The sequence below is a fragment of the Oncorhynchus mykiss genome, chromosome 31 (genome assembly GCF_013265735.2).
Source record: "Oncorhynchus mykiss isolate Arlee chromosome 31, USDA_OmykA_1.1, whole genome shotgun sequence".
NCBI classification, from domain to species: Eukaryota; Metazoa; Chordata; class Actinopteri; order Salmoniformes; family Salmonidae; genus Oncorhynchus; species Oncorhynchus mykiss.
In genome coordinates, this window is record NC_050571.1 from 25,249,246 (window position 1) to 25,263,856 (window position 14,611).

The 14,611-nt window shown below is 43.2% G+C and overlaps 1 protein-coding gene across 3 annotated transcripts in view; it reads right to left on the minus strand.

Moving 5' to 3' along the window:
* The window catches only part of LOC110504831 (platelet-derived growth factor receptor beta), a 38,347-nt gene that overhangs the window by 4,386 nt on the left and 19,350 nt on the right, over positions 1-14,611 (minus strand). For 2 of the 3 annotated variants that reach the window (XM_036970013.1, XM_021583667.2), the window contains exons 2-19: positions 13,289-13,364; positions 12,660-12,941; positions 12,169-12,426; positions 11,637-11,767; positions 9,909-10,074; positions 8,413-8,593; positions 7,882-7,997; positions 7,465-7,588; positions 6,970-7,178; positions 6,591-6,685; positions 6,340-6,472; positions 2,683-2,787; positions 2,425-2,535; positions 2,012-2,171; positions 1,450-1,616; positions 840-958; positions 542-664; positions 193-304 (exon numbers count right to left, since the gene is read on the minus strand). In XM_036970013.1, coding sequence (XP_036825908.1) covers positions 193-304; positions 542-664; positions 840-958; positions 1,450-1,616; positions 2,012-2,171; positions 2,425-2,535; positions 2,683-2,787; positions 6,340-6,472; positions 6,591-6,685; positions 6,970-7,178; positions 7,465-7,588; positions 7,882-7,997; positions 8,413-8,593; positions 9,909-10,074; positions 11,637-11,767; positions 12,169-12,426; positions 12,660-12,941; positions 13,289-13,337 — 2,641 coding nt within the window. In that variant the 5' untranslated portion in view covers positions 13,338-13,364. The remainder of the gene's footprint in view (positions 1-192; positions 305-541; positions 665-839; positions 959-1,449; positions 1,617-2,011; positions 2,172-2,424; positions 2,536-2,682; positions 2,788-6,339; positions 6,473-6,590; positions 6,686-6,969; positions 7,179-7,464; positions 7,589-7,881; positions 7,998-8,412; positions 8,594-9,908; positions 10,075-11,636; positions 11,768-12,168; positions 12,427-12,659; positions 12,942-13,288; positions 13,365-14,611) is intronic. The other variant, XM_036970012.1, reaches the window with a different exon arrangement.

Genomic DNA, 14,611 nt, shown 5'->3' on the forward strand with positions numbered 1-14,611 from the left:
GAAACCTTTATACGTTCATATTAAATAAACAGGGTCATGTAATCAAAAGTTGCACCCACACTACTACTAATATTTCTGAACGTAAATGAACTCCAGTTAATAGTTTGTTTTGGTTTAATCAAACAGTAATCTCTTGTCTTCCATCTATCTATTAATAATGAATGGGGTTCTGTTTCATGTATGTCCTCCTACCCAGGGTGAAGATCTCCCAGAGCAGGATGCCATAGGACCACACGTCACTCAGGGTGGTGTACAGGTTATGGAAAATACTCTCTGGGGCCATCCACTTAAGAGGAAGGAACGTCTGAGAGGGGGAAGAGGTCAGAGGTAAGATTAGCATCAGCCAGGTACTGAGCAGTAGGTTACAGTAGCAGTTATGGCTAATTACAATTTAAGTAGGTTGAAGGTCATAATCTATGGTGTTATCTTACTGTTATCTTTCAAAATGTACGTAGTGGTTACCATAATGGTCATGTAATGTTTCATGTGTTTGAGTGACCCTGGGTGACCCTGAGTGACCCTGAGTGAGCCTGCCACTCACGCTGCCTTTGGAGACGTAGTTGGAGTCGTGCATGATGTCTCTGGCCAGACCAAAGTCACAGATCTTCACCAGCTTCCCCTCACAGATCAACACGTTCCTGGCGGCCAGATCACGATGGACACACTGGGGAGGACAGGGTTCAACAACAGGGTTACATGGAGACATGGTCTGGGACATTTAGTACAGATGATGAAGTACATTCTATATCCAGGTCTGTACTTTACTAACCTGGCACAATAAAGAATAATACATAAATATAGAGCAATAAACTAAAATAATACAATATAACATAACATACGTTCTTGGAGGCAAGGAACTCCATGCCCTTGGCCACCTGGTAGCTGAAGCCAATGAGGTCAGAATAGCTGAGGGTAGGGCAGTCACTGATGACCAGGGCACTGTCCACTGTGGTCTGGTCTGGCAGGGAGGGCAGAGACATTGATGGAAGGGTTCAGAGGTCAAAAAGAGGAAGGAGACAATGTAAAGGTGAATCGGTGTTCAGGTGTTACACATGGACAGCATATACAGTATGTATATGTATAGTGACGTCGACTTGCTAAAATACACAGAGAGGCTTCTGGAGGTCAAATAAACAACATCGCTGTCCTTTCCTGTCTGCCAGTCAGTCCGCCCATCCTTTCACATGTGCTTCCCATATGTCTGGCATGCAATAGACAAGAGGAGGCTGGTGGGAGGAGCTATAGGAGGATGGGCTCATTGTAATAGGTGAAATGGAATTAATGGAACGAAGTGTGGTTTCCATATGTTTGATGTGTTTGATATTCCATTTCAGCCATTACAATGAGACAGTTCTCCTATACCAGGCTCCCTTGCAATAGACCTACATTGTAGAAAGTATACAGTACGCTTTGGCTTTGTTATTAGCATGTATTTCCTGGACTCCATACCTTGTTCCTGGTAAAGGTGGTGCTGGTATGGCGACTCATATGGAGAAGGTTGGATGTCAGTGTATTTGATGGTGTCTTTAAGTTCCTGCATGGGGACGTACACCGTGGGCTCGTCCTTACTCATGTCCATGTAGCCACCATCAAACTCACTGCCAAACGACACGTAGCTGCCAAGATATTTGGGACACATTATTTTACCTTTATTTAACTAGGCAAGTCAGTTAAGAACAAATTCTTATTTTCAATGACGGCCTAGGAACAGTGGGTTAACTGCCTGTTCAGGGGCAGAACGACAGATTTGTACTTTGTCAGCTCAGGGGTTTGAACTTGTCTAGTCTAGTCCAACGCGCTAACTACTAGGCTACTCTAGTTGCTGCCAATATATTCAAGAAACATTAGGATAGTGGAAAAAAACACAAACAAATGCTCAATGTGCGTATGGCCTCATTTTTGTAATTGACAGCTTGTCTTTTTTGCTCCCATTCATATGTGGTTATACATTTAACCTCTACTTCATCTTCCAAACACAGACCCGAGCCACAGAGGAGGAGGTAGCACTCACCCTTTCCTCTGGCTGAGAGGGGTGCTCCCTCCAGAGACGCGGCAACCAGAGTCCTCCTGGTTCTTCTCAGCGTAGTACTGCAGAAACGTGTGCTTGTTCCTGTGTAAGTAGTCCACCAGGTCTCCATAGCGACAGTACTCCGTCACCAGGTAGAGAGGACCTGAGATGTGAAAGTCACAAATGAAGGACAATTATTTCTCTTCATCAGAGAATCATTTGTGTGTCACACATGCAATTATGTGGTTAATCAAATTGAACGTTTGTAGCTATGACGTTATAGTCTCCCTAGGCAGATGGGTTTCCTCCCACATTAACAATGTTCCAGTATACATGGTGTTGCCCTAGGCATGGGATTTCAGAGGCTAATGATTTTAGTTTGGGATTGTTGCTGTGGTGATGGGGGCGGAGCTCACCCTGTTTGGTGCAAGCTCCCAGCAGGTTGACGATGTTGAGGTGAGGCCCCAGGTGGCTCATGATCTTCAGCTCTGACATCAGAGCCTGGGTCTCACTCCTCCTGGCTGTGGCTGGTGGTCAGAGATCAGAGGACACAAAGGTTAGTGAACAAGAACTAAGACTGAAACTGGATTTTTATCTTACCAAACAAACCAAGGACAAGTTGGCTAAAGCAGAAACATACTGAATCAAAACTGCAGATGATTGTTATCACTTACATTTGAGCATTTTTACTGCCACCTTTGTGCTGGACTGGGAATGACTGAGACCATAGGCAGTCGCCTCGACCACCCTGCCAAACGCCCCGGACCCAAGAGTACGACCTGGAACACAACACAAACATGGCTAAAGTCAGAAACACAAACATTGCCCAAATCAGAACAGTCAATATGTCAACTTTTGAACTTGTATTGCCCCTATTAAATACACTAGCAAATAAATATTGGCGGTATCCGCATATACAGGGCATTCGGAAAGTATTCAGACCCCTTCCCTTTTTCCACATTTTGTTACGTCACAGCCTTATTCTAAAATAGATTTTTTTAAATCCCTCATCAATCTACACACAATAACCTATAATGACAAAGCGAAAACAGAAATACCTTATTTATATAAGTATTCAGACCCTTTGCTATAAGACTCGATATTGAGCTCAGGTGCATCCTGTTTCCATTGATCATCCTTGTTTACCACCTGTGGTAAATTCAATTGATTGGACATGATTTGGAAAGGCACACACCTGTCTATATAAGGTCCTATAGTTGACAGTGCATGTCAGAGCAAAAACCAAGCCATGATGTCGAAGGAATTGTCCGTAGAGCTCCGAGACCGGATTGTGTTGAGGTACAGATCTGGGGAAGGGTACCAAAAAATGTCTGCAGCATTGAAGGTCCCCAAGAACAGAGTGGCCTCCATCATTCATAAATGGAAGAAGTTTGGAAACACCAAGACTCTTCCTATAGCTGTCAGCCCAGCCAAACTGAGCAATCGGGGGAGAAGGGCCTTGGGAGAACCCAATGGTCACTTTGACAGAGCTCCAGAGTTCCTCTGTGGCGATGGGAGAACCTTCCAGAAGGACAACCATCTCTGTAGCACTCCACCAATCAGGCTTTTATGGTAGATGGAAGTCACTCCTCATTAAAAGGCACATGACAGCCTGCTTGGAGTTTGCCAGAATGCACCTAAATTACTCTCAAACATGGTGGTGGCAGCATCATGCTGTGGGGATGTTTTTCAGCATCAGGGACTAGGAGACCAGTCAGGATTGATTAAAACACACTATTTTGCAATGAAGGTCTGCAATAGCTTTAACAGCACACTGTAAGGTAGCATCATGGTGAAGCCGGAAGACAGCTAGTTTCCGTCTTCATCTGGGTACATTGACTTCATTACAAAACCTAGGAGGATCATGATTCTCACCCCCTTCCATAAACTTGCACAGTAATTATGATAACTTCCTGAGGACGTCCTACAACCTATCAAAGCACTTGCAGCATCAACTGACATGTTGTCCACCCAAAAGGATGAGAGCATGAATGTAGTACTGAAAGCAAAGGCTACAGCTATCTAGCACTGCAGTACATAAAATGTGGTGAGTAGTTGACTCAAAGAAAGAGATAGACAATAGTTGAACAGTTTTAAACAAATTGATTTCTTTAAAAATGAAGGAAAAGCAGCAAAGCGAAAGCAAGAGAGAGAGAGAGATTTAGTTATATATTTTTTCACTTAGCGAATGGAGCTACCTATTTTATTCTACTCAAACACCCGGCTCAAACAGAGAGGGATGCTATATTAGCTAGCTGGCTATGGCTACTCCAACTCTTCCAAGTTAAGGTAAGCTTTTGGTTTAAGTCATTCATTGCCACCGGGGCCCATCGGTGTAACTGCTAAACTGTTTACTGACTGTACACTGTACTGCATGATTGCAGCCGGTTTACTAACCATTAGTTCTAGTAGGTATGTGGACACCTGCTCATCGAACATCTCATTCCAAAATCATGGGCATTAATATGGAGTGTTCCCCCCTTTGCTACTATAACAGCCTCCTCTTCTGGGAAGGCTTTCCACTAGATGCTGGAACATTGCTGTGGGGACTTGCTTCCATTAAGCCACAAGAGCATTAGTGAGGTCGGGCACTGATGTTGAGTGATTAGGCTTGGCTAGCAGTCGGCGTTCCAATTCATCCTAAAGGTGTTTGATGGGTTGAGGTCAGGGCTCTGTGCAGGCTATTCAAGTTCTTCCACATCGACCTCGACCAACCATTTCTGTATGGATGTCGCTTTGTGCATGGGGGCATTGTCATGCTGAAACAGGAAAGGACCTTCCCCAAAGGTTGTTGCCACAAAGTTGGAAGCACAGAATCATCTAGAATGTCATTGTATGCTGTAGCATTAAGATTTCCCTGCACTAGAACTAAGGGGCCTAGCCTGAACCATGAAAAACAGCCGTTATTCCTCCCCCAACAAACTTTACAGTTGGCACTATGCATTGGGGCAGGTAGTGTTCACCTGGCATCCGTTAAACCCATATTCGTTAGTCGGAATGCCAGATGGTGAAAGGTGATTAATTACTCGAGATAATGCGTTTTCACTGCTCCAGAGCACAATGGCTGCAAGCTTTACACCACTCCAGCCGACTCCTGGCATTGCGCATGGTGATCTTAGGCCTGTGTGCGGCTGCTTGACTATGGAAACCCATTTCATGAAGCTCCCGACAAATAATTATTGTGCCGACATTGTTTCCAGCGGCAGTTTGGAACTCGTTAGACTGTGTTGCAACTGAGGACAGATGATGTTTACAAACTGACTTGTTGGAAAGGTGGCATCCTATGACAGTGCAATGTTGAAAGTCATTCAGTAAGGCCATTCTACTGCCAATGTTTGTCTATTTTTTATTTTTCTAGGCAAGTCAGTTAAGAACAAATTCTTATTTTCAATGACAGCCTAGGAGCAGTGGGTTAACTGCCTGTTCAGGGGCAGAACGACAGATTTGTACCTTGTCAACTCTGGGATTTGAACTTGCAACCTTCCGGTTACTAGTCCAATGCTCTAACCACTAGGCTACCGTGCCGTATATGGAGATTGCATGGAGGTGTGCTCGATTTTATACATCTATCAGCAATGGGTGTGGCTGAAATGGCTGAATCCACTAGTTTGAAGTGGTGTCCACATACTTTTGTATATATTGTGTATGTTTACTATAACATTAATATGGTGACTATGATGGAGGCTGTGTGTAGCGGTTAGCGGTGATGATATAAATGTTTGGCTTGGAAAGGTTTTTTTGCCTGGTCACAGACAGCTGATGTGTTTTGCACTGAAGTCCACAAGCAAAGCGAAAAGGTGAGGAGGAGAGTGCGTAGATGCGAGAAGGGATTATACAATGAGCAAAATGATCATGCTGTTTGTATGTGGCTACTATGAAACTGAACTGTGTTTGCGTATGATCAGGGGTGTATTCATTCCGTCAATTCTGTTGAAAAATGTTTCTTAAACGGAAGCAAACGGAATGAAACGGGGATAAACATACCTGAATGTGCAAGGCGGTATTGAATGTATCAATGTCTGTCACCTTGATTACCCAAATCTCTCTCAACCTGTGCAGCTATGTTGTAAACTTTCATTCACAGGCTAGGTTCTGCAACCTCATGATGGGCATATGGAAAATTCTAGTATCATGTAGTAGCCTAAATCTATTGCTGTTACATTGAACTGGGTGAATGAAATACGAATGACAGTCTTCCGTTATGCTGTAATAGAAATAAGGCCATGCTCATGAAAATAATAATTGTCCTCCCTCATCTTAAACGGCAAGACCGCCACTGCAGTGTATATTGTGCATTGGTACCCCCTTCTCCCGTGGTTCCTGGTACTTACCCAGCACCAGGCTGTCTCGAGCCATCTCCCAGGCCAGGTCGTAGGGCAGGTGGATGGGGTCGACGTAGATGTACTCATGGCCATCCAGACTCACTGACTCTATCACCTTCCATCTAATCTCATAGCGAGGCTTCTGAGGCAACACAGAATAGTTAGAGTTACCCAATCACTCAGGGACATTGAGATACTATGAGTGAGTTGATAGTAGTTGTTTAAACATTATTCACTGTGTCCTCTCTGTGTAGTCTCACCTTCCTCCACACAGCGATGAGGATGATGATGGAGGTGATGAGGATGACCACCAGGGGTAGAACCGCAGCCAACACTGCCACCTGGGAGAACAGAGCTGGAACACAACACAGAACATTAACATTCAACTATTACATAGTAGAAATACAGTAGTCTACAGATTTTTTCCTAGTAAAAGATTCACCCAGAACATAAACTATGAATTATCAGATTTGTTAGTACTGGACTGGAACCAAGAGCCTGCAACTCTTCAGGACTTGAGTTGCCTACTTTATCCTTCCTTGAATAGAGTATGTGTGCGTAGATACATAGAACCCCATAGATAAAATAATGTCTTCATATAATATCATCAATATGTTGTCTTCTATTTGAGATACGTACTGCTGGACACCAGTTTGACGTCTCTCCTGCGGACTCCTCCCTCGTTGCTGGCCTCACAGCGGACGGTCACCTGTTGGGGCTTGTGGAAGGTGACCTGGCTGCGGACCTGGCCCACCTTACGGCTCTCATTGAAACTAATGTTGGTCTGGATACTCAGGGTCTCAGGGTCTGACACCAGGGGCTGCCACACTGTGCTCCGGTTACTGCACCTGGGAGAGATGTTCTAATGATAATCAATAGTGCAGTAGTACAGGTGTACTACTACTGCTACCTCTACTCAGTTGTGTCAGAGGTAAATGCTGTCAGCTAATGCCCTCAGAGCAGACTTAGGTATAGAAGCAGTCTAATAACCCATAGCTGGCCTGACTTAAGTTTAAACTGCAATTACTAAAACACAAATGGTAAAAACGAGTGTAAGCAAAGTGTGCCCTCTAGTGTTCACAGTGTGACAGAGACTGTGATGATGATGATGATGATCATGATGACATGACTCACTTGAGCATGCTGTCACAGCTGAAAAACTGTATGGAGGGGGAGGGGACCCCCTCGGCCACACAGGTCACTGCATGCCTCTTCCCTGGGAGGTGGTGGTCCGACAGGTCTGTTATCTGAGGGGGAACTACACAGATAGGGATACAGGGTTAGGAACTACATATCCCCCGACTCTAGATGATAAGTATAGGTCAATGTTGAGCCATGTTGCCTCTCCATAGTCTTAAGTCTAAATATACTTTTTTTTATCCTCATCGCCTCTCCTTTATTTGCACTGATCTCAAAGCGTAGGGAGGGTGAAAGCAATGGACCATGGTGGATGTAGTTCTTTCAAATCAGTGCTGATGACGAAAAGGAGGAGTCACATAAGACTAATGAGATTACACCCCAATGGTTTATATTTCTTTAAAGGCTACTAACCTTTGACCTCCAGATCAAATGTCACTTCCTTGGTGTCGTCTCCGTTGGCGACGAGAACAGTGTAAAGTCCCTTCTGTTCCGTCCTGATCCTCACCAAGGTCAATATGCTGACGTACCTGAGTTAGAAGAGAAAAGGAGAGCCACACCGTTATAAATGTCATGAAATCAATCAAAACTGATCCTGGAAAAACCATATGTTAGCAGGACTAAAGCATCTTACTCAATCCATCAACATCTGTAAGACCCTAAGAACTTCTGAGACATCCAGTCCCTATCAGTCAACGCAAGATAATACCAACAGGTAACCCAATCCTCTCCGACAGCAAGGCTACATCATTTAACACCCAGCAGGAATCAGAGATGGTAAATTCCCCATTGAGTGGCTAACATGATGCATTGCATACCATGCAAGTGTACTTGTAAATCCTGTTGATCTGTTGTTCTGCTTTCATACAATGACAAATAGACCAAGTTATTGATAAATTCAATCTCCAAATTGATTAGAATTGATGATCGTCCAGGTGGTCTGACCTGGTCTCGTGCTCCTGCCTGGTGATGACGGTGTTGTCTCCGTTGACGGTGGCGTTGTCTTTGGTCCAGCGGACACGTGGAGCGGGGTAGGACTCGATCTCAACCCTCAGCTCTACGTTCTGGTGCAGCTGGGCCGAGACGTTACGCTCCTGGACAGACCTCAGCTCCACGAAGCCTCGCTCTGACGAAGGAGGAAGGTTGTCATTAGTGACCACATTATAAGTAGAGCACCTCTGTTTACTTCCTGAAAGAACATGTGGCCTGCAGGAGCGAAGAAATAGACGAATAGGATAAAACGTCCCTTGCCTCGGTGAAAGACTGGCACCCAGGCAAGGGAAGAAACCATTAGGCCTTAACATCATGATCCATAGCTCTATACCCAGTATTCTTATAATCTGGTGCCCAGTATGGGATAACCTATACACTATGATATCAAAAGTACCTTGTATTAAATGCACTGTATTCAGTTTATTGCTGATTAGGTACTGTATACAATGAGGTAGTTATTGTTTAAACTGCTGCTACTTGCTGTTTATTATCTATGCATAGTCACTTTACCCCTACCTACTGTACATGTACAAATGACCTGCACATCGACTCGGTACCTGTACCCCCTGTATATAGCCTCGTTATTTTATTTTGTTACTTTTTATTCAATTTTTTACTTTAGTTTGTTTAGTAAATATTTTCTTAACTCTATTTCTTGAACTGCGCTGTTGGCGAAGGGCTTGTAAGTAAGTATTTCACGGTAAGGTTGTATTCGGTGCATGTGACAACTACAATTTGATTTGATTGATGGCGTGCTCTATTGAACTGGTTGAAACGAGGATCTGTCATTTCCAGTGGGCTGTCCAGAGCATTCGTCCAGAGCACTGGAGAGAGACAGATTCTCAGTAAGCATACCCTGGCTATGAATTAGGCAGTTTATACATGTCTGGTTACTGTGGCCTAAATATAACACACCTCAGTGGGATCAGAGTAAGCAGAGGAACGACTGTAGCTTAGGCTACATCCAATACTCAAAGATGGAGAAAAATGTTGGTTTTACCCTTCAAAAAACATTGTTGTCTTTCAATTTGCAGCTAGTTAGCTGCAGTTAAGTTGAATGATTTTTAATCATTTTAAGTAACTTCAGAAGTTAAAAACACAGATAAAAAATATCTCCAGTTTGCACTGCTGTTTCTGATTCTATACAAACCCTCAGATTGGAGAATTTTGTAGATTCATGTTATTAAAAATAATAATTCAATATTAATTTGATTTTAATTGATGGTGATCTCACAAAACACAGATGCTTGTATTCTCAATGACGATAGCAAGCTACATGAAAAGTAAAATAAATCAAATGTGGTTTATTTGAACAGAACTCTCTCTCTCACCTAGTGCATGGAGGTTCATGTTATGAATGGAGCTCTTTCAGTCTAAAAAAGACCCATAATAATAAGCAATCCAGTCATAGTTTGTTTTGAGAGAGTCTCTCCCTGTCTCCTTCTCACCGAGGACGGTGATGTTGACGTTGGCGGTGGCCCTCTGGTCCTGGACACTCTCGTGAACGTGACACACGTACTGCCCTGTGTTGGCCAGCGTCGCCTTAGAGACGGCGAGGCAGGAGCGCATGCTCTGGGACGACAGGATGTCTGTCAATGGCTCGATGAAGTCCACCTGGCAGACACAGGAGAGGAAAGGGATGCATCGGTAACATTTTGAAGTCTGTGAGAAGACTTTTGAAGTACAAACTAAGTAATCATAGCCACTGGAAGTACGGGTGCTGGAGGTGCTGCAGTACCCCCTGATAAATTGAAATTCATTTCTTCAAATTACATTGAAAAAATACCAACTTTGTTCCATTGTGGCAATAGACATATCATCTATAGAAGTGTCTTGGAACCACTAAACCTGGTCATTTGAATGTTAAAGGAAAATTCCACACAACTATATTTTGGTATTTGTTTCATTAGTCCATTGTTGATATAGTCCCACAATGTTTTGCATGTCAGAAATCAAGTTTTCTAGGTATTTAATTTTCAAAATACACAAATACAGCCAGTATGATGCATGTTGCGTCATATGACGCAAACACAGCATCATATCATGCACAATGCATCATACCAGCTGTATTTGAGTATTTTGAAAGTTATATATCTTGAAAACATGATTGCTGACATGCAGAAAAATGTTGGGGTGGAGTTTTCCTTTAAACGCTAGCGATGGCTGCCAGTCCTGACTGGAATGGGAACTGCCATCTATGTATTATATTTCCATGGTTTGCCTTTCACAAATTTCTAAATGCAATCGGGAGAAAAATGTGCAGTTTGGAAAGCAAATGCCTACTGCTGAAAAGATACGATTAATCTGTCTGCTAATAATTTTTTTCTCAACAATGTTTGAGCGATTCTGAGCGAACAGCACCGGTGAGAAAGCAAGGCTTCATCGTCAACACTGGGTTAGCCAGTGCCACTGGAACGTTTATTTAGTAGCCTACTGAAGCCTATAATATAATAATAATATAATATAATAATATAATATAATATAATAATAATATAGATTCCTACTAATATGTGCAATCTGTGTCTCTTCATTTGGCCTGTTTGCATTCAAGACCAGGTTGTTTTTATTGGTCTCAGTTTGTCACTGTCAGAGTAGACACTTATTTCAGTCATTTGTGGTATTAAACAAATATTCTACTATTGTTTTCTGTCATAAATGACAAAGAATTGCATGAAATGCGTTCATAAAACTTTTTTTACCCGGCTAAAAACCTTTGTGTAGAAATGTTTTAAAACGCCTCTGCTCGACTGTATCCCACTATGCAAACGAGATTATAGATGCATGCAATGCTTTAATATAAAGGGAATAAAAAATATTTTTAGATTACTCAAAACATCTTCTGCAGTTAGTCCCCCGGCTATTTAAGTAATATAAGATTCGACAAGTTTAACAAGAAGGTTTGATTTTATACAGTTGTATAAGTATTATGTCAGTGAAATCCTATAGCAAGGGCCTTCAAACTTAAAACAATTTTAACACCATAAATGCACTGCATTATCAATAATGATATGAAAACCATGTGTCTGTTGTGAGTGAGATTGAAACGGGATTTAACACATCTAGGTGTGGCTGAGCAGACATCTTGATGCAATTTACTCTATGTCTCCCCGGGACGAGTGAAGGGAAAGTCAAACAAAAGGCCCTTGTTCTCTTCTCCTCTCTTCTCTCCCACTCACGTCTCTGTTGGGGTAGTCCCAGGAGAAGAAGACCAGCTCCACTCCGTGCACCGTGCAGTTCACTGTCAGAGGCTCGCCCTGCTTCAGCACCGTCTTAGACGCATTGATGTAGGCGTCGATTGTCTCCGGGACTAATTCGAGAAGTGTGTGGAGAGAGAGGGAGAAAGGAGAAGAGGGAGGGAGGGAGGCAGAGAGCAGGAAGGAGAAAAATAGTTCATTTGTTATTTTTCAGTCTGACATACAACAGCTTGATAGCCTTTTAAGTGAGACCAATAGATGAATACCCTTGTGCAATACTGCAATACTTTGTTAAATTCAGACATGCACATCAACAATGCTGTACAGTACAGTGCATGTAATTACAACCCAGGCAACATTTACATGGAGGTGGCATTATTGTAATATTGATGTTGATTAATGTGCTTTGTCCCCTATACATAAATAAATAAACAAGCTATAGGTTTGAGCAGACAATAGTGTTCTTCTCTATACCAGCCCCATCGCCGACCCCCTGCCCCTTCCAGGTACCCACCAACTATACTTAAGACGTAGAATTCCTGGGACTCTTTCTCCTCTCCGTTCAGCTCCCCACGACACACATAGGTCCTGTCCTCCAGGGATGCCCTGTAGCCCTCACTGGGGATGTAGACCCCCTTTAGGTGCATGTCACTGTCCGTCTCGTAGAGGGTGACGTTGATGTGGGGGTTGGTGACCACACAGGGGATGGTCCCCTCCTCGCTGGTCTTGGTCACCATGCCGTGGGAGCTCTCAATGAACCACACTTCAGGGTCTGTGTGGAGGAGAGGAAGACTTAGCTGGAGGGATAAGATGAATAATTTCACACCATGTGAGAGATAAGAAGATTTAATTCATATCATGATTGAACCAAGATATTGAGGCCTAAGAGCTGAGATTGATGTTACAATATACAATATTTACCTGGGAATTGGGAACAAAACATTTGATTAAGCTAACCTAGGTTATTATCTGTGACAGAGTGTATAGTTATGACGGTGTTCTCACCCGGCACAAAGACTGCCACCTCTCTAGCCTCGTCCGTCAAAGCCTCGGCACAGACGTACACTCCTGTGTGTCTCCACGTCACGTTGTCCAGAATGAGAACACTGGTTGTGTTCTGGTTCTCCACTCCAAAATAGGGAATGTCGTCATTCCGCTTGAACCTCCATCCGACTGTCCCCCAGCTAGAACAGGTGAAGATCATGGAGTCGCCCGGTGTCATGACGACCTCGCTGTTGCTAGGGGAGATCTCCACGCAACGGTACTCAGGGCAGAAGTGCAAAAGAGCTGCAGTCAACACAAACAAGGAAAGATCAGGTTTGGGGTCAAACAGCTAGATCCCCAGGTCAAGGGTCAAAGGTTAATATAGCAATAACAACTCAGAAATCCATCCAATTACACAGTGATGAGGGATGTGAAGAGTCTGGAGGTGAAAGGAGGAGGGATGATAATTATGTTTTTAAACTGATACAGGCTCTTTGCCTTCCATATTAAAGAACACCGGCAACAATCTCAATGGCTACTTAGCTGGACACTAGAGCTAGGCGTTTTTCCCCTACCATGTAACCTGACCAGGAAAGACTCCAGTCAATACAGTGTATTTTTATGGTATTTCATTAGGTTGTTCCTCTCACCTGTTAGTAGGGCTGTCAGATGGAGAGTGGACACTCTGACACTCCTCATGGTGACAGGCGGCAGGAGAGATGTATTCTGCAAACATATTCAAAATAAAAACACTGAATAATGTCATCTACATGATAGCCTTTGTTTTTATTCACCACATTCCTCCCAGTTTATTGAGCTTTACCCATGTGTTAAAGACAAAACCCCACACACACTCCCCACCCAGTCAAAGGTTGATTCACAGTCAAAGGCTGATTTACAGTCAAAGGCTGATTTGACAAACAAGTTGATTGAGAGAGAGATATAGATGACTCCAAGGCTAGTGTTCGGGTGTTGTTCCCTCCTACGCTGCTTAACCAGTGAGCTCAGTCATCTTGATGACAGCTCAGAGCTCTGGGCATGGGGAGAGCAGAACTCACAGTTGGTCCGAACATTAATATCTCTTTACATACACAACTGATACGCTCATATCATGATGGATGTCTTTTACCCCTGGAAGACCAACAGGGTTAGGGTTAACAAAGTTGGGAGCTTACAATATAAATCACATGTCATGACTGCACAATCTGTTCCTTATCCAAAAATACTATTTGCCACAGAAAGATCCCTGGCCTAATCATGGAAATAGAATAAACAGAATAGATGTGGCTCTTAGAATACAATGTAAGTTCACTCCCCTCTCAAAAAATAGATGTGGATTTCTGAACACAACATTCCGGTTCTATGTTCTGAATGGGTTCAGAGGAGAGGTATGTGATGGCTTGCTGAACACGGACAGAACAATGTTGGAGAGTGTTTGTTCTTGTTTTGCCAGTGTTCTGTCCAACTAACAAACAGGTCAGTGTGAGCCTCTCCTTAACACTCAGTCAGAAACAATGCTGCTGGGTCTTAAACTATTCAGCTGTTGTGTCCAACCACTAATTGGTTTCCAAGTAAACAAATGTAAGTAGGCAAAAGGGGCGACCACAAAACAGCAACAACAAACCAGATTTGAGGTTTTGTTTAGAAACTGATGGTGTGCTATGGTGATACAACGTGTAGCTTTGTGTTTTAAAACTCAACGCTGAGGCAAAATCTTAAATGATACCTATTCCCCCATATAGTTCACTACCAGGCCCCTTTAGTAACATTCCCCCATATAGTTCACTACCAGGCCCCTTTAGTAACATTCCCCCATATAGTTCACTCACTACCAGGCCCCTTTGCTAACATTCCCCCATTTAGTTCACTACCAGACCCCTTTAGTAACATTCGAGATGCAGACATATTTTGTTACTTTAAAGGCAGAGGTCAATATGTGTCAAAGGTGGCATGGCTCATCCCTCACAGACCAC